At 31.1% G+C, this 25986-nt stretch overlaps 2 protein-coding genes across 2 annotated transcripts; one reads left to right on the top strand and one right to left on the bottom strand.

Annotated features, from left to right (window-relative positions):
• The first annotated feature begins 1207 nt into the window (after positions 1–1207).
• On the top strand, positions 1208–6473 carry LOC130895810 (bifunctional arginine demethylase and lysyl-hydroxylase JMJD6-B). Its single transcript, XM_057803360.1, has 4 exons — positions 1208–1225; positions 3900–4403; positions 5958–6087; positions 6388–6473. Exons 1-4 carry the CDS (start codon positions 1208–1210, stop codon positions 6471–6473), a joined length of 738 nt encoding a protein of 245 aa, XP_057659343.1.
• A 1441-nt stretch (positions 6474–7914) lies between these two features.
• Positions 7915–25700, bottom strand: LOC130895419 (acyl-CoA Delta-9 desaturase-like). The gene is made up of 6 exons (XM_057802680.1): positions 25575–25700; positions 16912–17350; positions 12016–12146; positions 11729–11934; positions 10690–10875; positions 7915–8477 (listed from the first exon to the last, which is right to left on the bottom strand). The coding sequence occupies exons 2-6, from the start codon at positions 17294–17296 to the stop codon at positions 8174–8176; spliced, it is 1212 nt and encodes a 403-aa protein (XP_057658663.1). The 5' UTR covers positions 17297–17350; positions 25575–25700; the 3' UTR covers positions 7915–8173.
• Positions 25701–25986: the final 286 nt, after the last annotated feature.

Raw genomic sequence — 25986 nt, 5'->3', positions numbered from 1 at the left:
GTGTGATTTTTTCAAATTTAATCAATTTTCTGCTAGAATGAGGATTTTCTACTGTAAATGCGCAGCTGATCCGCCTTTAAAAATTAGTTTTTTCTCGGTTTTTAGAGGGGAGCAAATAGAAAATTTGAGATGATTAGATGTTACAAATTCAAATAAAGCTTTTTACCCCTAGACTTCATCAAAAGCTTCAATTTTTCTCTCAGAAATATACGTTTTTCGAGATCACGGTCTTTTCTTATTTTCCTCACTTTTTTGGGGGTGCAAATTATTTAATAGTATTTTTCTGGTAGTATAAATAGAAACGAAGCTAAACGTGCGATTTTTCTATAAAATCAATCGTTATTTTGCGAGGGTCCTGCCGATATGTCTAATTGAAGTAACAAGTTTTCCAACCTCTTTGCATATATGTCATTGAGGTTGAAGGATGCACTTCACTTTTAAACCGTTCCTACTACTTGTGAATAGTCTTGTCGCCGCAGATAGATCTTAAAATTTCGTGAGTTTCCTGAGAACATTCTTCAACTTAAAACGAAACTCATGAATACATTATTTCTTGCTTATACACGTATTAAGCTTTTTAATTGTTTGGTTAACATTGTTGTTTAGAATCTACTTGGAAGTTGGGAGTTTATGTAAATAAATAATTTTTGAAAGACTTTCTCATTTATTTATTCCAGCTTAGGATGGAAAGTAACATTGGTTTTCACTTTCTGATGTATTTATTTTTTATTTCATCTATTGTAACGATATTTTCTTTACATTACGGATGTCTCTTATTATTTAATATTAATTCACAAATTCAGTATTACTTGTATGTTTAATTTATTAAATAAAAGTAGTAAGGGTCTGAAAACCAATTCAATTTTCTTCACGCTTCGTTAACTACATGCAGCTGGTGCTTTAACATCTTCCGATAACCACTGAAACGATTTTAGTTCACATCCCGTTCTAAGTATCACACTCGTACAAGAAGTGAGGAGAAAAATATATGTTTAGTGACGTGTGGATTATAGAGAACAAAAAGTGAGCTTAATATAGAGCATTATACATTCTCAGGATAATGGATGTTTTGAAAGGAACTAGTGTAAATTTTGTGGCACATGTGGCTGGTCTAGAAAAAATTTTTCCTCTTTGCCAATATAAAAAAGAAATTAAGTTCGGTTTTTATTCTATATTTTTCACTTACATTTTGTATGGAAATTTTGATATGTTTCACACTTCCGAGGTAAGCAACTTATAGTTTTACTTCCTACTTTTCCTACTTTGGTTACTTACCAATATTTGAAAACTTGATTGCACTAAATAAAAAAGGAAAGGGAGTCAATATTTTATTGAAATATTTCGTTTTGGAAACCTCAATATTTGTATTAGTTGTATAATACCAATTATACAATGCTTAGTAGCTCCGCCAATACTATAATGCCAAGGAAAAAGACGATTTAGTCTTAAAGAATTTTCATTATAATTGTGTCAACTTTGATTTTGATATATCAAAACAATAAGTTTGAATTAAAAAATATGATATTCCAAACTAACAAAATATATCATTATTGAGGTCTCATTAGAAAAATTTGTAAATTTCCTTTTGTCGTTAGATTAGATTAGAAACAAAATATGAAAAACAATTTCAAAAAATAAAAATCGCAAATTCAAAAAAGTTCAACTATAAATACCTCTAATACACACATACTAAAAGACTTAACAGAAGTATTAGCATTTCATAAAATAAAATGCCTTCATCATGGAACTAAAAAAGCTGATGAAACTCAAAAACAAATCCAAAAAAACTGAAGAATGTATAAAATAAAATCCTCAAATTACAATTTTACAGCCAGATAAATGTAATAAAACACTAATTATGAATACGGATGATTATAACATTAAAATGACTGAGTTACTAAGTGATACAAAAACTTATCAAAAAAATTAAATCAGATAAAACCAAAATATTTCAAAACAAAAATGATACGTGTATAAAAAAGTTTTTAAATAATGGTTTTATCACCCCAAATGAAGCAAAAACTATATGGTCTACCAAAATTATACAAACCTAATATACCAATTCCAATAGTGTCATATACCCAATCACCTTTCTATAAATTGTCCAAATTTCTCTCCAATTTCTGGATCAATAATAACCAAACGGATGTACAATGGAATCTCCAATTTCCTCAAGTCTAGCGCAAATTGTTATGGAATATATAGAAGGGAATATACTGGATGATATGGATATTGATGTAGTGTTTTTTTAAAGATATGTTGACGACCGTGTTTAGCGGTAATTCCTAGTAACAAATGCAATAATACATTTCTTAATAACTTTAATAAAATCAACCCAAGTCTCTAATTCTCTTTAGAAATTGAAAACAACAACAAAATGAAATTCTTAGACATGACACTTATTAAAATCAATAATAAAATAAAAACTAAATATACTTATGTATTCATCATTTGGGAAATAATTAATTAAGATTTCCGGTAATTTTTGATAGTATTAATTATCAAACTCTTCAAATTTTCAAATAGGATTCAACATTCAATATTCAAATTGACGTTGATAGAAATATTGATCAATTGAAATATTGAATTTTGAATCATATGAGTTTGAAAATCTTAATTAATTATTTCCCAGACGATGAATACATAAGTATTTGTAAGCTCGGAAAATATATTAAAGTTAGTCCACTTTGGTGTTTCGTTGCCACGTTCCCAATAATAAACCGCTCATAATATATATAAGTGTTTTTCCCATCATCAGGTGAAGCTCAATTTGAGGATAATTTCTTAGGTGTTTTCATGACGGAGTAAGCCAGTAGTAAGACACATGATATCATTGGTGATTCTGTTATATGGCAATGCTGTTAATTTAAAGACTATGAAGAGTTCTATAGAACCACCAAATATCAAATTTTCATTCGCCATCAATTAGAAAATATTAAAAAATGTCAATGTTATGAACACAGACAATTATTGCATTCAATCAATCGAATTCTTAAAATATTGTCCATCGACTATTTAAAAATATCCTGAATGTAATCAAAATTCGTTTTCAATATTTCAATGACTTGGGGTGTAATCAATTTCTATTATCTTATTTATGGGTGATTCCATTATAACTGTGATATTCAATGTCCTGTATTGTTTTTTTGTACTAGTCATTAATTAATAATCAATTAATAAAAATTTTGTGTTAATTGAATAATTCTTAAGATATTTAAACATTATTTTTATACAATATAACTTGCCACTTAAAGAAAACTTATACTACATCACTTGAATGTCAGTACCGTGTCATGTCCATTCCTAGAATTTACCGATAAATTATTAATTTTTTTTGTCGTAACAAATGATTTAAACTAATTACCTTATAAATTCTAATGTTTATGATCAAACTGAGGAAAATTGATGCACTTGTTGTTTAATATCTTAAGTTACCATGTCAGTACCGTGGATAAATGAGTCAGTACCGTGGAACTCAAAATCCGACATTTGTGTCTTGCTCGTGATACTTTGAAGTTGTAGTAAATTCCTCTTAGAGTTTTATTTTTACAGTAAAATAGATGAATAATATGCATAAAAAAGTTAGAAAAGTTAAATTTTAAAATCTTGAAATTTTGAATACAAAAAATCACAGTTAGAACGGAATCACCCATATACTCTTAGTTCCTACACATTCTCAATATTGTGCATTTCAGATGTAAATAAAACTTAAGCAACTATTTTTTCAAAATAACATTGACATAAAACGATTTATTTCTTGACTTCATTTGGTTAGGTTTGGAAAAGTGTTACATTTTAGTGAAATCTTTATCAGTAATAGTGCCTTTTCTGCGATCTGTTTTTCATTCTCATGAAACGTTAACTGACTTTTCAACATTTAGGAAAGGTTTCTTTTGCAGTGTTTAATAGACATCTCATCGTATACTTCCAAAGTATTTAGAGAGCCAGAAAACTGCGACTTTTGCACTAACGTTTCAACTGTTGATAAATTATCAAAAATATCTCCAATAAATTTTTACGAACATTACCAGAAACCGGCTAGGCCACTGATTGTCACTGACGCTATTGAACATTGGCCAGCTTCAAAAACCTTTGAGTATAAATTTTTCAAAGAACTATACGAAAATTTCAAATTTGATGGAAGCTCAAAGAAAAACTGTCAGTTTTTTCCTTATAAAACAAATTTCAAGAGTTTATCAGAAGTCTTTCAAATTTCTGAGAAGAGGGCAAATTTGGCAGCAGGAGAGAAGTCTTGGTACGTTGGATGGAATAATTGTAACGACAAAGCTGGAAAAATTTTGAGGCAATATTATTCAAAGCCATATTTTCTTGGGAATCGTACTGAAAACATAGCCATGAGTTGGATTTTTATGGGTGGGCCTGGACATGGAGCACAAATGCACGTATGTATCCATAAAATTTTTACCAAACAAACAGTGGGCCCTCTGTTTTGAAGCTTTTTTTGTCAATAATAATACTGAGGTTTCTAATTTCCTGTAAAGTAATTCACGTAGTTTAATAAACTGTCGAGAGTGTAGGTCAATTAAGTCTCTTCCATTCTCTTTTAGGGGTAATAATAGTGGATAATTTCGGGTGGTGGTTGTTGCTCTTCATCATTATTGTTCGCGTTAACTTCTGAATACTCTCTAGCTCTGTTTGCAACCTCTTCAAAATCCAAAAGAGTACGTTAAAACAGGCGTGGCATAGATGTTGATTGCATGGACTAAGTTACTTTTTTGGGGGTATTGATCCTGGATTTGCCTGCTTGTGGTCCAATAACCTAGCCTGCTGAAGTATTTGTAGGTTTCACCGTTTTCCATTATCTGAATGATATCTTCGTCGGGTATTTGCAAATTTTCATTTATGACAATGTATTTCTCGATGTAGGTTCTTGACCTTAGATATTAGAATCGATGTGTTATATGATTGATTTGACGCTCATTTGCTGCGTATAGCTTGATGTCATCCACGTAGGAAAAATGGGAGATGTTACAGTTGAGTTGTTGTTTCTGTTAGCGGGTTCAACGAGTCACCCCGCGTCCGACCGATTTATAATTGTAGATTTATTCGCCATTCTTTCTTCGTTATTATTTATGCGAAAGGCTTATGCACAACTCAAATTTGAGCCGGTATTACTTACCTGTCCTGGATATAAAGTATCAAAAGCATTAGGCTCAGTTCACATAATAATTTTGTGCACTGTGTGGCAAGTATTCAATATCGCAGCCTTCTGGAGGTCGTGAAGGTATTTTTTGGTAACCCCGACCATGCTATCGGATATGGTCTAAGGCTTGATGTCGGTTGCTGACATAATAACTGGGACAATTAAATGTGCAAAGTCAAATTTTTTCGCTTTTATCTCACTTGCCATATATGCGTATTTGGTCGGTTTATTTTGGTATTTATTGAGAATATTGTAAATATTTAGTGTAGCTACATCGACGAGAAGAACTGGATTGACTCTTCTATCTACCACCACGATGTTAGTTCTGTTAATCTAGAGTCTAAAATTGTCATCTTCTACGTTTGGTATTTGCAGTACGGCGTATAAGTATTTAAAAGTCCGAACTCATTGGCCAGTTTTTGATTAATAATGTTGCATCCTTGATTATGCCGGTGCAGATAGTCACTATTTCTACAAAAAGATGTTATAAGTTGAATGGTTTCAGTTGTTTGCTGACACACTCTGCATTTGTCGGATTGATTATTCGGATCTTTGACCACAATCTTTTTGTAGTTGTTAGTGTTGATAACTTGACTCTGGATAACCATCATGAAGCCTTTTGTCTCTGGAAAGAGAGTTCCGCTAGTAAGCCATCTGTTCGAAGCTTCGTTGAGGTTGTAACGCTGTCGACTGTGTAATATTCCAGCTTCCCTGTATCTAATTTTATTATTGTCATATTTATAATTATCATCAATTAATTACCATTGGAATAAAATTTGAAAGGTATTTTTAGGTTGACAATGTTTATTATCCTTCTTGGCAAGCTCAGTTGCGCGGTAGAAAACTCTGGATATTAGCTCCTCCTCCAGAATGTTGGAACTCTTGTCAAAAGTTAGAAGCTGAAGTGAAAACTGGAGAGACTAGTAAGTTCCCATTTTAATTATCATACCACCAATCAAAAAATCATTAGTAGCGTGGGAAGATAAAACTTTCACTTCCATCCCCATGTACTACCCGGAAAGATGCCTGCACATTCATTCGTACTCATAGAGAAAACATATTTAATTTGAGAAGCGTCAGTTGAGAATATAGTTGTCCATATTCATATGGTAATCGATAAAAAACGTTGTAGTTTTAGTTGGCAGGAAAATATATCAAAAGAATGAGATTTTTCGAATATCATCATGACCTGAATGATTTGAACAATAATACTTATTTTTCAGTTGTTGTCGATACCAATCGCTGGTACCATCAAACAATAGTCTTACCAGGGGAAATAAGTATAACGATTGGCTCTGAATTCGACTAATAATTTGAAGAATATATGTATGGACTTTGAGAAAAATGTTTATTTTCGATAAATATAGTGGATAGTATGAGCCAGTGTAGTTTTATTTCAAGATATAATATACTGTAATGTTTTTCTCATTAATTCACACCCTTTCTATTCGTGTGGTGAATTTATAGCCACTGTTTATTACGTTCTTAATTTACACTACAGGTAACTAATTTATAATAATTAACTTCCCACTAACACTTAACTAACTGATATAATTTATTTAAATTCTTTCGGTACTTTCCTATTTCGTTTTTTTTACTTAGACTATTTATTATAAACTTTACTGAACTGTGCTAAACTAACTCGTTTATTGCATATTCAAGAAAAAATCTCAAAAATTCTAGAAGAACAAAAAAATTGTTACAATTTGTAGATTTTACAAAAACAAATATAAAAATAAGTAAATAGTATTTGGAACTTGTGGAGGTTAAAGAGGAACAGAAAGAATTAGAGGTAGAAGAAAGGAATAGTAAAAAACAGGATCGGAATGTGAAGATAAAAAAATTGGAATTGAAAAACAATGAACATATCCAAAAACTCAAAATGAAAAAGAAGATAAAGATAAAACTATTGTGGAAAGTCAATGTGACGAACTGAAGCTTCGAAAAGTGCAATGAAATATTGAAGATGAAAGTGCAAAGAAGAGCTTGTTACTGAGTCTAATGAAGTGGACAATAATTATGTTAATATGAAATATAATAATACGATAATTTTTCCCGGAAACAATTACGAATCGAAAGAAAAGAAAATATTAGATAATGCAATGGAAATGACTGAAGGTGGTCTGAAAGAAAGGATGAAATTTGTTATGATGAACTTGAAATTATGGAGAAAATTCATCTTCTCGTAAGAAAATTCATGAAGTAACTTTTCCTTTTATTCAATTATGAATAAAATATAAATATTATTTAAATAAATGTAGGTACCTACTTTTGCACTGCCTTTTTTTTCGAAATCTTTAGTGGCCAAAAACACGTCCTTGAAAGACCACATTAGAACCAATATGTCCATAAATGTTACAAAAGGATTATTCTCACAGGTTTACTTCTATCGGAAAATCACAAATATTCTCACGGTTAAGCTTGATAAATCTAAAGTATTTAAAAAAATGCTACAACCCTTAGTTCTGTATAATTTTCACCGCTATTTATCTAATCAGCGTATTTGTATGATTTTCTAAATTTTAAGTACGCTTTAAACTGACCACAAATGCTGCTTCTACCCTAAAGTTCTGTTGCAACGGAAGAGCTCAGATTCCAATAACAAAAATATCAAGTCCTCATTCAGCTAGAGATCTAGTAGCCAATTTAGAGCTGTAATCTATATTTTCTTGTGTGGTAGCTGTAATGTTTATTAACTTTATTTCAAGTCCTCTGATTTTGAGAGTGTATTAATAACGATATATTTCAAATTAATTTTCTCATTGATAATTTATTGGTCAACTTTAGATACATCCGATACAAATGAATATACTAAAATTCTAGGAATAATTTTCTACTCAACAAATCATTACATAGGAATTATTGATTGAAATTTATGGAATATATTAATTAAATGTGAATATCTATGATGTTTTCACGACAAATAGTGAAATAATTGTGCCAACAAAAAATACATAATAATGAGTTATATTCAGTGATAAAATTGAATTTGAATCTGACAAAATCTTGTCATTGCTTTTTCTGAAATTCTTCCACAATCAGATCTGCTGTTTCAGGAACTTCATGACCCCATTTATAATGGGTACCATCGCCATGATTTATCGCCACTTTCTTAATAAGTTCATTGGGTGGCGCTTTTAGATCATATGCCCAGCCAATTTTTTGGAAAAAGTTCAACCAAAGTGTAGTTACATTCAACATCTGACCCAATTCAGCAGCTCTATAATCCCAAGGAAACGTGTGATGGTAGTTATGGTAGCCCTCTCCCATAGCGAAGAAGGAAACGACAGAATTTTCTACTGAGTAAATTCTCCTAAAAATAATTTGAATATTATATTTAATCATCTTTTGTTATGTGGATACAATTAATATAACATTCCAATTGGTTGGATTTCCATTAAATTAGGTATAGGTATTTATTTCATATATTTATTTGGATCGATTGAGATTCGAAATAATAGAGTAGTCAACAAATTACGATAACGTTTTTCATAAAGTTTTCATGGTCAGTTTAATACTAATACTAATTCTCACTTTTTCTAGCTTCATTCTAAATAAAACCGCGAGGCAATGGGATGTTGATACCTATTTACCAATTGGGTCATAGTCACGTTCTTCAAAGGCAATGTGAATCAACATTGAAAAATTAGAGGGCATAAAAGCTGAATATTTCGGAGAGTTGGATAGGAAATCCCATTAAACCAACATATTAGAAAAAATACCAATTTAAAAATCTCTCAAAAACAATCAGTCTGATAAGAAAACTTAGTTGAACTTGGAAGGAAGTAAAAGAAATGGAGTACACATGAAAAGTTCACAAAATGAATCAAAATTGATGTTTTACACATTTCCAATTTACAACTACTAGTAACTTTTACCTTAATTATTCTGAAAATAATTGTTCCAACTAAACTGTACTAATTATTTTAGTGTTTAGTTTAGTGGCAGAGTAAAAAAGAGTTTGACTCAAATCAAAGCCTACATTGGCTGTTTCCCCGTGGAAATAGGTGTTTTGTTCTCAACTAGTCAGCCGTGACTACTCAAAATTTCTTTTAAATGTATATATACACAATCTTCAATAACGAATGCCAATGTCTGGCTTTCGCAGTTGACGTAGCACTGATAGCAAAATCCAAGAAGCACTTGCAGAAAGCAGTAATAAAATTGGAAGAGGAAGCCAAAAATTTTGGACTAGAAATAAATCAAGAGAAGACAAAATATAGATACACAGAGAGAAATAGATTACTAGGACAACCAGACACAAAGAGTACAATTTCGAAATAGTTTCCAACTTTGTGTATCTAGGAGTAGTAATAGAAGACAAGGGAATAGAAGAATTAGAACTGAAAGCCAGAATAACTGGAGGAACACAAAAATTCGGAAGTATTAGATCACCGATGAAGTTAAAATACGTGTCAAGAAAAACAAAAATAAGAATATATAAAACGGTAGTCGCAACATATGCATGTGAGACATGGATATTAAAAAAGGCAGATGAAGTTGGAGGGATGGGAGAGGAAGATACTTAGAGGAATCTATGGAGGAGTATACACAGAAGAGGGCTGGAGGAGAAGAACTAATAAAGAATTGGAGGAACTTTATGGAGAAGCTACAATGAGCTCGTTTATTAAGGCACATAGAGTGAGATGGTTGGGACACGATGCGAGACTACATAGAGAACAGATACCAAAATTAGTACTGCCAATAGGCCAATAGGGCAATAGGGAAAAAAGAGAGAGGCAATCAATAAAGCGATGGTATGACTGTGTAATGGAAGTCCTGAAAAACAATAATGTTCAGAATTGGAGAGAAAAAGCTGTGGACAGGAAGGAATGGACAAATATTGTGTGGAAAATGCATGTTATCCATAAATTAACCAATCAATATTGAACATAATTCACTACAACTTATCCTTATCGAACCTATGAGAATTCAAGGTCATTTATAATCTGACCAATTAAAAATTAATAAAAATTCCTTTAGTAACCAGAATCAATATTTCAATTGATTAAAATTTCCATGAACGTCTCTTTGAGTATTGAATTTTGAATCCTATGAATTTAAAAATTTTCACAAGAATTAATACAATTACAAACCACCGACAATATTTATTGATTATTGTAAGTGAAATTTTATTATTGTTATACATTTATACATATTACTTATATTATATTTGACCAGATGATGAATACATAAGTATTCGAAAACTCGGAAAATATATTAAAGTTAGTCCACTTTGATGTTTCACTGCCACGTTCCTGCCATTGTTCGCGATGATAAAGATAACGTTATTTAAAACTTAAATTTTTAACCCATGTACCTAGATAACCAGTATGATACAATGTTACTGACAAACTTTTTGGCAAAAAAGCCTTTTAGAAAAAAAAACTTTCTTAACTCTAGTTAGCTGGAGTTTTGATTAATTACGAGAAAGTTTATGCAAATGTTATTTCATAACTTTATTCATTATTTTATTACTCTCTCATATATAAAAATAGATTAAAGTTTTTTTGATTCATACTCACTTGTCGTAGGGTCTGTTGCCATAGAAATGAGCAAAACTATTAACTGCCCATGTGGCATTTAGAGATATGATATACCTAACAATGCAAATAGTGGCAAAGCTAAGATACCAACTTTCTCCCCATAATAGCGGAGGAATTGAAGACGGCAAAAGGAAGCAGAAGAATAACTTGAAAATTATCCAGTATCTGGAACAAAAATTATATATTATATATATATATATATATATATATATATATATATATATATATAAATTATCACATAAAAATTTTCTTAATCATAGCGTTCTTTCAATAAATGTTCAAAAATACCGCCATTGACTTCTAAACATTTTCTGCTTCGTCTACGAAGAGCGTTTGTTGCTTTCCCAATTGATTCATTTCTTGCTTTTTCAATATGGGCTGCAGTATTCTCAATTCGGAAGTTTAATTAGTGCATCTCGTGTGTCCACTTTTATTTTGTAGAGTTCATTTCTCATCCAGCCCCATAAACAAAAATCTTGTGCTGTGAGGTCTGGAGATCTTGCAGGCCAATTAATGAGCTAGTGGTTGCATCTTCTTCTACTAGATGCAGAATATTTTTAACTTCTACCAAACTTTGTCGAGTAGCGCGTTCAGATGATATGTTAGCACTGGGAAGCTTACCAGTCTCGCACAATTTATTAAAAACTCTAATAAATACGTTTTTATAAGGGTATCTTGGGTGTGGAAAACGTTGACGATATTTTTCAGCAGCACCTGTAGCATTTCCATTACAGAAACCATAAACAAACGTCATTCAAACATTTGGGGATCCATTTTGCAGCAATTTGTCTCATGTCCAATCGGAGACTGACACAGAAACTGGCCTTTCCGATCGGTCATCATCTTCAATGGAAAATTCACCTCTTTTGAAGCTTTCATCACCAAGGGTATTAAGCAAATCTTGATGATGGCAGGATACTCCAATTTTTCGATTTTCACAATTTCGATGGACATTTATTTTCTTTTCATTTATTACGTAGCTCTGGTTCACTTCATATTATTTCCCAAGAATACTTACTTGACATGAAAAACGACTAGCGGATCCTCGGTCAGATCACTTAGATCCAGCGTTCTGCCCTTTTTTATAACATCTGGATGTTTGCGCATCATCAACCAACCTACATGTGAAAAAAAGAATCCTCTGTTCGCATTGTGTGGGTCTGCATTGGTTTCAGTGAATTTATGATGCACCCTGTGGTCACGTACCCAGTCGTAAAGACTATTCTAAAAAATATGTTAGTCAATAGTCACATTTTTAACTCGGTACGTTATCCTATATTTGTCTTAATACAAAAATCAGCTTACTTGGCCTGCAATACTATAACACATAAGAAGAATTAGTTTCAATGGGAGCTTTGCCTTGAATGACCTGTGTGTGAAATATCGATGTGCTCCTGCTGTTACACCGAATCCTGACATTCCCCCAATCCATGTAGCTAAAAACAAACGAAAAGCGTACGTGTGATGCATGATGGAATTATTCAATCTATGAAAGCATGTTTTGTCTTAAGAGAATTAACATTCTCGAGAGGTTTCCTATATAATCTGCGATTGATTTTGTTTTGAAGAAATAAAGGCTCTGTTTGCAGTCAAAGAATATCTTACTTTTCATTTTGTTCATGTTTATGTAATGCGGTTTATGCATTGACCATTTATCATATTTTCCAGTTATTGCATAGTCATTTCTATATAATTTCTTGACAATTTATAGTATGGAATAAATAACATTCGATTTCAAGCAATCGATTCAAATATTCCAATTGATTCTATCAGGCGTCAATTTGAATATTGAATTTTGGAATGGATGTTTTTTCAAGAAACTACACAATTTAAAACCGTCCAATCTTAACTAAGTATTTCCCATACGATGAAAACATAAGTATTCCAATGCTCGGATTATATTAAAAAAAGTAACGATCATGGTTCTAAGGAAAGTGTATATGTAGTCACTCCGAGAACGAGAGTAGCCGAGGTACTGAAGCAGATACACGACAGTACATTGGAAGATTATTTGGGAGTGAGGAAAAATCTTGAACTAACCATTGAGAGATGGCTGCGACGATATGAAATTTAAAACGTGTGCTACGAGCAAGAAAAGGCTTTAGGATTGCTTTAGATATCGCTGTACCATTTCCGTGACAAATAAATTTTAGTTGTAATGAATTATTTCATAAAGTGGGTGGAAATTTACGAGATCCTGAATGAACAAGCCATAACTATCACGGAAGTATTGGTGAAAGCATTTATTAGGCGATATTGTTTCCCTTGGGAGTTCATAGTTCACATAGTGGATCCAAAGCCATGTGCTTCAGGAGTTCTGTGACAAGCTGGAAATGAAGAAGATCAGGACAACCGCATAACGTTCAAATTCAAATGGGACTGTCGAGAGAATGAACAGAACCTTTAACGATCTGCTATTAATGACATAGCTGCGAAAATCCTGTTTGGACATGAAATAAGGCTTCTTTGTGACCCAGAACCTGGACGTAGGCCTTGAGAAGATCTAGAGGAGGAAGATTATGTGATCCAATTGAGAAAGTCGATAGACGATGTACACAAATCGGTACGATCAAATCTTTTTGTTGCTAGTTACAGAATGAAAACAACAATATGAGACGGAAGGCATTGAAGGCGACAAAGTATAGTTACATAAACCAATGAGGGGAAAACGATTTTCTTAAAAATTACAAAAATTATGAAAAGGTCTATACTTAATCAAGGAAAATATCGATGAAGTCCTGATAAAAAAGCATGAGTAGTATGTTAAAATCGACTAGTGTTTTTCGAAAGATACCATGGAAGGATTGAGCCATATCCAAGGAGAGTCTAGTTCTGCTTACAAAGAACTTATGTGTGCGTACAGAGGTACTGAGAGTAAGAACAGAACAACGACAAGATCTGTTCACTCTTCCGCGAGACCATTAACTGGCGTGTGACCTAAAACGCAACTTATTTGCGTAAAAATTCTGATATGTCTAGTGGCATTTTGTGGTTATATTATTTCAATATTTTAAAAATAAGGTTAGGTGTATGTGTTATTGTGAAGTTTTCAAAAATCAAAATGTTTCCCATATAAACACATTAAACTTTGTGGATATTCTCTTAAAGCATACTACTATCGGAAATGCGCTTTGTACATGTTTCAGTCCAAAATGCATTTTCACATATTTTGTCTATGCTTTTCAAAGATATATCGACTTGATGAAAATCTTGCGCTAGATCTAACCTTGAAATGTATGTATATTTGACTAAAGTTTCCAATACTTCATCTCTTCTTGACAGCAGACCGGTACTTTCTTCAGCAGTCTTTCCGTTTTTCTGTAATCTATAATTGACATTGCATCTTAACTGTTTTTTTTTCATACAATCCATACTAAACTATTATAGAACGATATGGAGATTCAAACTATTTCTGTTTGTTTTGTATTTGTTTTTGTATTTCTTCTATGTTGAATATATTTCCAGCTCTTCTCCTTTATTTGCTAGATGCTATAGATTTAAAATATTTTCCTTTGTCGTTAGACATCATGAATTCTCAATAATGCATCAAATATATCATATCACTTTCTACTGTAAAAGGATTTGAGTGAATAGTTATCTAGTCTAGAACATCGGAGTGCTAGACCTAAATTAATTGCACCATTAGTATAACAACAACTACTATTATTATAACTATTTCCTTTACAAATTCTTTATCGAGTTATCTTCTTCTAATAATTCATTCTTTGTTCTAGCCTAGCTTGAGAAAAGTATATTTGAAATTTTAATTTTGTTCTTAAAAATCAAAATTCGAACTTTTTATACATAATTTATGCATAATTTATTTATTTACTTATTTTTATTTATTTCAGCAAATTTACAGAGTTGAATATTATCTAGTTTAAACCAAGAAGTAAACTGTTTTTAAAATCGATATGACTCGTGTTCATATCCAGATATGATGATAGAATGATTAAATAGTGAAAATTATAATATTGATATCCACACAATTTTTCAATTCAGTCAGAATATGTTGTATCATTACTAAGAAAACTTGAAAACAATTGTAATTCCATTACATCTAATGGAATATGTACTTAATATTCGGCAGGAATTTTGATATTTTCAATTTTTTCTTTGAAATAGCAGTTTTATTGTATGTTTATTGTAATTGATAAATTATTTGGTTTTAGTTATATTTTGATATTCAATATCGCTTTGTTGTTTTTCCTAATTTTCATAGTCTTGAAGAACAGCTGAAGAATTTTTCCACTAAGAAGCGAAAAAGATGAGTTGATACCTACAATTCTAAATTTAAAATAAATGCATATGAAATTTACAAATCTCGCTTAGAACATAAATATCAGAATCACGTTTATTCTATCTATCATCGAATCCACAATTCCAATGAGGAAATTAGAAAATGAATAGGAAGACATGAACATAAAATGGGTGTACCAAATTTTAACAATTTAATTGAAACACTTTTTAAAGATACAAAGTAAAAAACATCAAAAAAAGGGATGATCTAATATTAAAAAAAAAGTCTGTTAATAAAAATTCAAGTAAAATAGAAATTAAGAAACAAAGCAACAAAAAAGAAAATTTCTCAACTTTCTCGACAATTATCGAATTATTTTAATAAATATATTATTATTATAAGTCATAAAAGACATAATACATTATCCAAATATTTAATTGAACTAAAAATCTCTCAAAAACGAAAGAAGGAATAGAAGTTCATCAATATGATAAAAAATAGAACTGCATTAACAAAACATGCATTAAATTATGGAAATAAAATCGAATAGAAGGAAAATAGAATTTTTAGGAATGGTTAAAATACATAGGAACGAGAAATCAGTTAATAATGAAAACAACCTTGATAATTTTAATAAAATTGATAATTTTATTTCGTGAACTCTAATGCAACTACGAATAATTTGATTTAAGGCTGTTACATATTTTTTAAATGTAACAACCAAGAAATAATTAATTTTTCTGGTAAGAATAGATTTTTATTCTAATTGTATATCAATAATTATGCAAATTTTGATGAAGCCCTAAATACGTCAATCTTTACCTGTTATTTTAAACTGAAAAACTTAAAAATGAAAAGAAATGAAAATACTTTGAAGATACAAAAACTGCAAAAGCATTGCATGGATTACGCGTTATGATCAGATTTTGCAAATTGGTTCAATATACAAATGAAAATGTGTCTGAAATGGGTACAGATATATTACAGTGCACGCTTGAAGTTTCTCATGAAGAAATAATGGACAAAATTAGTAATTATGTTTTTTTGGTGTCAATGGCTGATGAAACAACATACTTTGTTGTAAATTCTCAATTAGTAGTTAGGTACTTATAGATATTTTCACGATGGTGAACCAATTGAATGTTTTTGACAAACAAACACTCAATGGAACAATTTTAATCGTTATTAATCTGATAGCACGAGGATTTGATGATATAGCGGTGATAAGTGTTACAAAAAAGTATTCTGCTTACTTCATTGCTACGCCAACCACTTAAATTTGATTAGGTCTGAAGCTGCTTCCACAAATTTGTAAGAACATGTATTTTTGCAATAATTTGGATTATATTTCCGGCTTTTTTAATAACTCGTCCCGACGAGTGGAACTCTTAAGCAAAATTATGAGCAGAAGGATCCTTAAGGCACTACAACCCGTTGAAACTTCAACATCAGGACCATTAACGTTTTGTACAGAAACAGGACTTCTCTCTTTGAGAAATGAATGCCTCGCTAGATATTCTTTTCAACTTATTAAAGTAGAAAAAAAATAAAACCCGCCAAAGAGATCATTTGGAAGGGATTATGATCCAAGAACCAAATATAAGATCGTTTGACAGTTTTTTCCACGTTATCCATTTAAAAATAATTTATACATATACTTAATAATCTCCAAAACCGGAAAGACTCATAAAAAGTCGAATGGCCAGTAGTGATTTAAAAAATAGACACTGTTTAAAGGAAAAAGGTCAAGACTATACCGAAAACTTGTATTTTGAGGACTTTGAAATGCTTCCAACAATCATATTATCTCTGAGAAAACATTAAAAATGCGAACAATGTGCATAAATTTATTTTAATATTCAAGCACACGTTTGTATTCAAGTCTTGAGTTTTGTCCTTGGTAGATGTTATTTACTGTGAAGAAAAAGAAATTAGTTATGCTTAATTTAGAAAATACTCACCATAGAGTGCTAAAGAAATCTTCTCAGTTAGTGGATATGTTAGTACAACATAGACAGCTAAAATGTGCCACAATACTATGAAGAATACACTATACCAGATAATCGGAGTTTCAAACTCCCAGAGCCATACTTTATACTTTTCATAATAACGAATAGGTTTTTCTTCATTTTCACTCTTGTTATTATGTTTATTTCCCGTTTCTGTACTCACATCCCTTTCACCATTCATATTCGTTAAACCTTCAATATTACAAGTGGTTTTTGAATTTCTTTGAAAATTGTTACTCCTGTTTTTCACTTCTCTAACACTAGATAATGCTGTTAAGGGTTGTTTCAAAGATCCCTCTTCAAATTTTTTGGATACATGTGTTAAGCTGGTGATCATTTTGAAATTCTATTACAACGATTTTTCGGAATAGCTTTCTCAATATTCCATTATCTGCAACAAGATAAAAATATTTGTGTATATCCAGATTACATTCCATATGTAACACAATATTATTTTCGCGTTGTATATTTATTCTAATAATATACATAATGTATAAATACTCATTGAACAGTTTTCAACTATTACCGTCCAATTGTTTTAGTCCCAGCCATTGCCAAGGTCATGGATAAAGTTTTTAACCAGCAAATCTTGATATCTTGAGTTTGCTAAAACATTAACCACCATCAATACAGCTTTCATAAGCATAGATAAACCTGGCCTATGTGGCAATCACACTGGGCATATCGAAGGCTTTGGACAAAGTTTGACATGCTAACTTTCTAAATAAAGTGAAATTGTAGGGTTTTATGTATTCATTTATCGACTAGCTTAGTAGCTTTCTAAAAGACTGATCCATTTAGATCGCTGATGGACACACCCGATCTATAGCTTCGCCTATGATAGGACACTAGTGTCGTGGTTAAAATCAACCACCCCAATAAATTTTAGTAACCCCCAAATCGGTATGCAGAAACTGATCACCACCGAACTTGAAACCATTCTGGAGTAGGGTTCTGATTGAGTTCAATACAGCAAATACCAAGGTTGCTATTTTTAAAAAGAAGGCTGGCAATGCAGCTGAGGATTTGATCTTGTCTGGACCTAAAATATCACGAAAAATTTGTCCTCTGGCTTAGTCAAGTGGTCGGATTAGCTAGGGCAGCTTCACAAAATCATAGATACCTCTTTAATTCAAGACTAAAAATCTATACACCTAACAGCTTCTAATTCTCTACAAGACCTTTAAATAAAGGTCGCTGCCTTGAAACTATTTCACCAAAACTAACGCGGAAGACGCTTTTCTAAGCTGACCTACTTAAATCAGTTTTTGGACGATCTATTTGACAGGCTAACGTGACTGATGAATACCGAGCTCGCCTGCAGACGCCAAGAATGTCAATTCATCTTCCTTTGGAGAAGTGCTAGCCTGTGGTTTCAGCTACCAAGACACGTCTTCCCCGAACACTACAGCCTACGTAAGTCCAAGATCAATATCCACAGGCATCTCATCATGGCAGGCACTACTTGAACTAATGAGTATTGGTTTACCCTCTTGTGCTTGCTTTTTACATTTCATTCTATTCCCTAGTTATGCACTTAGTTTATTATAAGTAATTTGGAATAATATCGACAAGTAAAAATAACAAATTATGTAAAATAATAGTAGCCTAATTAATATCACTAGCATAGACTTCCTATTTACTTTCAGAGTCAGAATCGTCTCTTGAATTAATGGTAGAAAAGTTTATTTTTTTGTGTATTTGGAATATTTTGCTTCGAAAAACGTTTATTCCATTTAATATGTTGTGAAGTGAATATTAATTTAATTTAATCCATATATAATTGGTCATTTTCAAGTTTTAATACTACTTTGTCATATTTTTTAAAAATGTTTGTTACTATATACACAAGTTTGTTAACAATAAACATTTTTGTTATTTGTTATAAGTTATACATCATATATGAAGTGACACCGGCAACTATTTCTCGTTTTAGCGTCACCGCCCCTTTATTATAAAAATTCGTCCGAAGTCTTCTTTTCTTTCATAAATTCACATTTATTAGCTATTACTTGATTGCTTGAAATATTATTACGGACCTTTATTATTATGTTTACAGAATTAAAACATTGAGTTCAGTGTTTTTATATTCTGAAACCTTTTATTCAAGAATTATCTGCTCAACAAGATAATTGTTGAATATACTACCCTTTTGTGGATAAAACTGGGGTACAACAATGACCTTTATTGTTAAGTAAAGTCGTAAAGTTTCTCAGTAATAGTTATTTATCGTTTGTCGCTATTACAGCCTTGAAACTGTTGCTTTTTGGTAAGTGGAACATCAAGAAATTATTGTTAATTATATAATAAATAAAAGTTACAAAACAATAGTTCAAACACCTACTATTTTCAACCTACCTAAAAACTACATACACAAATATTTGTAGTATTGAAATTGTTGAAATTCATAATGTCAAAAATTTCATTTAAAGATTGAAAATAAATTTATAGAAAAAATGAGAATAATAGCAATAAAGTATAAACAGTATTGGAAAAATTAATATTCTCGACATATAGCTGGTGATGTAAGTCAATATTTTGGGAAAATCGTTTGTGAAAAATTAAAATATGAATAAAAGCGCAATTCCACTACATCAAGTTATAGATAACATGAAGTATGCGACAAATATCAGAATTGATGACGTTCACAAAAGCAAAGTGGATAGATAGAAAAACATAAGAAAACTGAGTCGAAGAGGACACGATTTCCCAATACGACGACTGAAAAGCATATAGAATTCGCACATTTAAATTTTCTTACTATTCTCTGTTGAAAAATAATTTCATAGTTTATATAAAAAAGTCCCTACCTCAAATAATCTCAATCAAATATATAATCTGCCCCAAAGAGAAGAAAATTTCTGGAAAATCGATTATTGATAATTGTTCTGTGGAGGTGTTAAGTTAGAGGTCTGATTTCAAAATTCTTAAGAACTGCTGCATATTCTTCATGATCTGTTTTCTTTACGTGCTAAAAATTTGAAGCTGAAGCTACATTTGCAATGTCCCGAATTATCAATAACACTAAAATGATTATGATTCAATACATTAGTTCAATTTGAATACACTGTAAAGATTTATGTACCAACATAAATTTCATAACTAAGTCTACTTGTAATAAAGTTAAAATAAAATGCTAGAATGGGAGACTCTGCAAAATTATGTAACGACTCAATCAACTTAGATATAATATCATTTATCAATGAAAAAGTTTGTTTTGGGTATGGGATTTTCTCTTCCAACGAGGTTCGTTACTTATCGAATATCCACAATTTTGCTGATGTATGTTTCAATTAATACAAAAAGTGGCCTCATCGCTAAACAATCTTATTCGAAAATGTGCATCGTTTCGATCGTTTCTTGCATCATTGGACCAATGTCTCTCAATAAAATCATCTGAGCACTCTAGAATCCACCACAATCTGCATGGATAGAGTTTATGAACACAAAATTTTTACGGATGTTTGCAAATTAATAAGTTTAATGGATATTTGTTTGGAGCGTCTTCTACCATAAACTATATATCTAAAAATTTGTTTTACCTTGGTATTGTTGTTCTAAGCTCTCATTTGAATAAATCCCTCATGACATCAATTTTTTTACCAACTTTTGATAAATATTGTTAATTTCTATGCATCTCTATAACTCTTGCAACTCTATTTAACCCTAATATCAACATTTTATTGAAAATTCAAAGTTGTTTGATATGTTGTCATAGCAATTTTATCGTATTAGCAATTATGTATAGTAAACAGTACCCGAAAATATTCAAATTTTTTTCAAAATATCAAATGGAATCCGTTTTAAATATGAAACGTTCATTTCAATGCCAGAAAAACACGATTCGATAAATACGCTTACAAACCAAAATTTGAGAAAATTGAGCAAACCGTTTCCAAAATAATTGAGGCGTTCCATACTTTAAATTAGATTACTCTATAGAGGAAGTACCTCATGAAAATTGTGATGCTTATATGAGAAATAAAATAAAATTCATAATCTATGGAATAGCAAAGACTTTTGATGAATAGTTTTATATAAATTTTATAAGCTGCAAAATAATTCATAATTATTAATTGCTCGTTATCTTGAACACCTCAAGTTTTAATCATGCCAATAAAAAGCGTTAATAATGTTTAAATAAAATTATTGTTTTATACATACATAAAGGCAAGATTCACTTATTCAAAACAAGCAATTCTAAAACTCTATTCAAATAATTAATTTTCAACCGACGACACTTAACAAATTCACGATTAATTCAAAACTATTAAATAATATGTTTAACTGTTTCTTGGGGACGCCCTTTGTTCACACCTCTCTTAACCATTCTTCTAAGAGTGCTTTGAGGGGGGGAGCGCTTCTGAAGTACATGAAGACATTAATAGACTGTTCTCTATATACATTCAGTAGCGGTTCGTTAGAATAGATTAAACTTGTCAGGTTTGAGGAGTTTTGGTAAACCTTATATTTTAGAGGGTAAGGCATTATGTGTTCTCAATTTTTTTGGATCTGAAGGCGAAATAAAAAGTTGTTTTTCCCAAGTTCGAATTAGGTAGATCTTTATTTTGTTTTTGATAAGAATTCGTAGGGTCTTGTTAAATTTTCTTGTAAGTTGTCTTATCGTTCAATGGTTTTATGATTTTATTATTATTATCTTCTGATTTCATTATAACAGTTTTATTAGATTTATCTGCTCTCAAAATTTTGAAATTTTTCTTTTGAAGTTTGATATTGTTCGGGTGTTGTTTGTTTTTCAATTTTTATTCAATATTTAGATGATTGGTGTTGCATAGATCTATAGAACTCTCACCTACAACAACATATTTTAAATATGAAAATGAAATATACAAACAATTGATGGTTGTGCTATAAGGGCTTCCACTTCAAGTGTTATAACACTATTAGTAATGAAAGATCTTGAGGAAACTGTCCTAAGGAAATTTGATATAAATATTCAATTCTTATTTCTTATTGAAAACATAAATAAACAATTCAATTCTTATCATAGATAACTCCAATTCACAATTGAGGTCGAGCAAAATAAAAGAATGAATTTTCTTGATGTCACATTATATAAAATTAACAATAACCTAAGAACAGAATGGTTTACGAAACCAACTTGGTACTCAAGATATTTAAACTTCAATTCGTCTCATCTTAAGTCACAAAAAATATCAGTGATAAGGTTTGTTGGGGTAAATGTGCAATAGGGGTGTAACTGCGTCACCCAGTTATAAGGACTGGGAAAAAATTAAGTTTTCTTATTAGAACAGAGCTTTAGTTTGATTTTAAAGAAAGCTCATGATTCAAAAATTGTTTTTTGCATAACAAAAAATTATTTTTCGTGATTTTGTTTTATATATACAAATACATTACAATGAGGAATTAAAAAAGCGAACAATAAATCTTATAATTAATATAGAATATTTTGTATTCGTATTTTATTACCTGTAGTTTATGGTAAATAAAAATTATCATCGCTTTCTATTTGGTCAGATACCTAAACAAAGGAATAATTAAACTCATGACATTTTCGTCCATTAAATTGTCTCAGATTATATTCAATGTATACAAATATTTTCTATTGATCAAAGTTAAAGTGTTTTTGTTGATATATTGTTGAAATTGTATTCAGTACGACATCCTCCATTAATATTGTTCTGACCCCTTTAATTTTAATATAGCCTCCAGTCTATTAAATGGAGCTATTAGAAGCACTTATGTAACTGTAGAAGCTAAAATACAAATATCGAAGGTTGAATCGGAACAAATCTTAATGAAGGAAGAGATAAAACAGTCCATTATTATTTATGTTGGTTTTGGGTGAGATAACGAAACGAATAAAAGATAAAATTGAGCAGTTGAAGATGCAGACATATATATGCAAAGACAAGAAATGAGTGAAGGTGTATGAATAGGTACTATCTTGTCAAAGAAAGGGAAGCAGAGGCAGATATCATAAATAGTAAGAAGCAATCAACGAGGCTGTCACACACTAAACAAGACTAACATAAAAGTCAAAATTGGACATTGGAAAAATAGAAACCAACATGAATAAAATTGTAATAAAAGACAAGATAAAAAAAATGAGTTAGTTTTGGCAACGTCGGATAGAGTTCCAAAAAAATCGATGAGAGGAAGAAGTACTGATGAGGGAAGAAGTAGTGAATAGACTTAATGAGGAAGATAGGATGTAATGGAGCAAAATCTCAATCGAAATGATAAGATTGGCAAGAAGCAGAAAAAAATGAAATGAAAAATGGCATAAGAGGAACCAGAATCCTCCTCCGTAACCTGAAAAGATGGAAGAGGGAAAGAGAAAAATTATTCTAAACAACGTTTATATAGGATATAACTTTGTATTGTTTTTATTTGAACACGTTTCCAACATGCAATCTTTAACACTAAATTTACCAATAGATAGAAACATTTCCTTCTAAAATTATAAAATTTCTTAGAATTTATTTGTAATATATAGAAGAAATCATATAATGGATAGGTATCCTCAAAAATATTTTTTTTTATGAACAAAAGAGGAATAAAACAATAGGGCTACTAAAATCAAATAGAAATAGTCCGAGCCCGGCTCTGGCACCAGTGCTAAACAGTGAAAGTGTCAGTAGAAATAGTTTTTACCCATAGTAATAGTCCTTTGAAAACTGTTTGGTACATTCCATGATGTTTTAGGCGTATACTAATGTTGCAAAGATAGTACTGTAATTATAATTTTCCATTTAAAAGTACTGATTTTCACTACACATTTTGCCATCAATTTCATATGGCTGTGCAGTTTTTGGTTTTTAAATACCTATACATTGAGAGAAAATAGGAAGGGGTAAATAAACAAATTTTGCAATCTATTAACAAACAAAACATTGTTTGAACATTAAAATGTGGAAAATACATTCATAGTATGAAAATACACAACATTCAATACCGGAAATAATACTATTGGTTTCAAAATAAAAAAATATTCATATGACGCTGTCTGATAATAATCTAATTCGATACTCAATATTCACATGTAAATGAAGACCAAAAAAATGAATTATAATCACATTCCTAGCACTGCACTTCAATCCGATACTTATGAACAATCACCATGTTTGTCCATCACTTATGTCACAGAATTGGTAATTCAAATATTGCAAAAACAATAATTAAATTAACAGTGAAAATAGGTTTACAATTATTTTTTATTTCAAAAAGTAGTAATATATGTTTTTTCTCAATATGATTAATAGTTTTGGGTCAAGTATAAATTGATGACATATTTTTATTGATTAATTAGAAATGCGATAGTAAAATATCAATATATGAGGAATTGATGGAAAATAAGGCACCAGCAAACATAACGAAGATAATCCATAACAATAACGTAACAAAGGATAAGGTAGGAGATCAATTCACTGAAAATATCCCAACACCGGGAGGAATTAGACAGGGTGACAGTCTAAGTCCCTTCTTGTTTAATCTCCTCATGGATAAAATTATAAACAAAGTAACATGTCTCAACCTCGGATACAGAATGGGCAACAAAAGAATTGGTATGGTATGATGATGCAGCAATCATCGCCGAATCAGAAAACGACCTACAGAGACAACTCTTCCAGTTCTTCTTGGTAAACCGCCAACTCAATATGAACATTTCTATCAGCAAAACCAAATGTATGACAATCGCGAAGGATCCGCTCAGATGTAAGCTGGTGGTGGAGGACAATCCCATAGGACAAGTGATGCAATTCAGATATCTGGGCATAGACATATCAAGTACCCACGACCCAGTTAAAGACTTAAGAAGTCAGATTAACAAATCATCCGCACTATCAGGATGCCTACGAGATATAGTTTGGTTCAACCCGTAGATGTGCAAAAATAGCAAAATTAGAATCTACAAGACTTGTATTAGACCCATCGTGACGTACGGCACGGAAGTCCGCGAGGACACCAACAAGACGAAACAAATGCTGAGGGTGGCCGAGATTAAAGCACTGAGAACAATAGTGGGGAAAACAAGAAGAGACAGAGTAAGAAATACAGATGTCAAAGAGCAATGCGGGATACAAGACATTGTAAGATGGGGAAGACAACGTAAGACTTCCAAGAATAGTCCTAGAAAACAACCCGCCCGGCTCACAGCCTCCCGGGAGACCACCTAGAAGGTGGAAAGATAGTTGGCAATCCACCTCTCAGGAAAAGATGCAGAGGCAGCTTCAGAATTAATAGATCGACAGATCTCCAAGAAGTAGAAGAAGAAGAAAAATAGTAAAATACTATCCTATAAATATGAATATTTCAAATTCATTTTGAATATCACTAATGGAAATAAAATATAAGATTTTCTGTTGATCAATGTATTGGAAATTTATTTAACACAAGAGTTATATCCAATTATTGTCCAGTCTTGAATAACGAGTTTGTTGCCGTGATTATATAGATACGAGGTAGGAAAATTCAGGACAAAGAAGTTTTTGCGTATATGTACGAGATTTTGAGAAACTCCGTTCTATGACTATCAGTCATGATTGATTATAATTCCATCATAACAAGAAAATGTTTAACACTCTGTTTGTGCTTGTGATAAAATAAATGATTATTTCTATAATACTTACATTTTTTCGATTTGCCAATCCAACTTCAACACCAAATAAAGATATAGTGAGAGTTTATATGTTGCCTTGAATATTTTGATATTGTTGACATTTATTGTTTAATAATATTATTATGTTAAAATTAAACACTATATAGGGAACAATAATAGAAATAAAAATAATACTTATCAGGTTCGTATTTATTCCATTTCCAAACATAGTCATTATTTAAATTAAAAAATACAATGATGATGATTTCATCTATATACTCCCACAAGTATAAAGGAAAGTATGAATGTTAAGCCTCCAATTTGAAAATTCTAGAAAGGTGAAACGAGATTAGTTTCCAGTTCATTTGAACTATGTTTTGTTATATTGAATGGATGCCAGAGCAAAAAAGTCTTGTCATTTAAGTTGATTCCAACTTGAAACT

The sequence above is a fragment of the Diorhabda carinulata genome, chromosome 6 (assembly GCF_026250575.1).
Source record: "Diorhabda carinulata isolate Delta chromosome 6, icDioCari1.1, whole genome shotgun sequence".
In the NCBI taxonomy this organism is placed as follows: domain Eukaryota; kingdom Metazoa; phylum Arthropoda; class Insecta; order Coleoptera; family Chrysomelidae; genus Diorhabda; species Diorhabda carinulata.
Note: the sequence above shows the minus strand (reverse complement) of the source record. Positions and strands in the feature narration are given on the sequence as shown.

Coding starts and splice junctions, on each gene's coding strand:
- LOC130895810 (XM_057803360.1), top strand. Junction 4,404..5,957: donor GACATGGAGCACAAATGCAC/GTATGTATCCAT, acceptor AGGTATTTTTAG/GTTGACAATGTTTATTATCC. Junction 6,088..6,387: donor AGTGAAAACTGGAGAGACTA/GTAAGTTCCCAT, acceptor CTTATTTTTCAG/TTGTTGTCGATACCAATCGC.
- LOC130895419 (XM_057802680.1), bottom strand. CDS start 17,296: ATGATCACCAGCTTAACACATGTATCCAAAAAATTTGAAGAGGGATCT. Junction 12,147..16,911: donor GATTTCTTTAGCACTCTATG/GTGAGTATTTTC, acceptor GTTTGTTTTTAG/CTACATGGATTGGGGGAATG. Junction 11,935..12,015: donor GTTATAGTATTGCAGGCCAA/GTAAGCTGATTT, acceptor CATATTTTTTAG/AATAGTCTTTACGACTGGGT.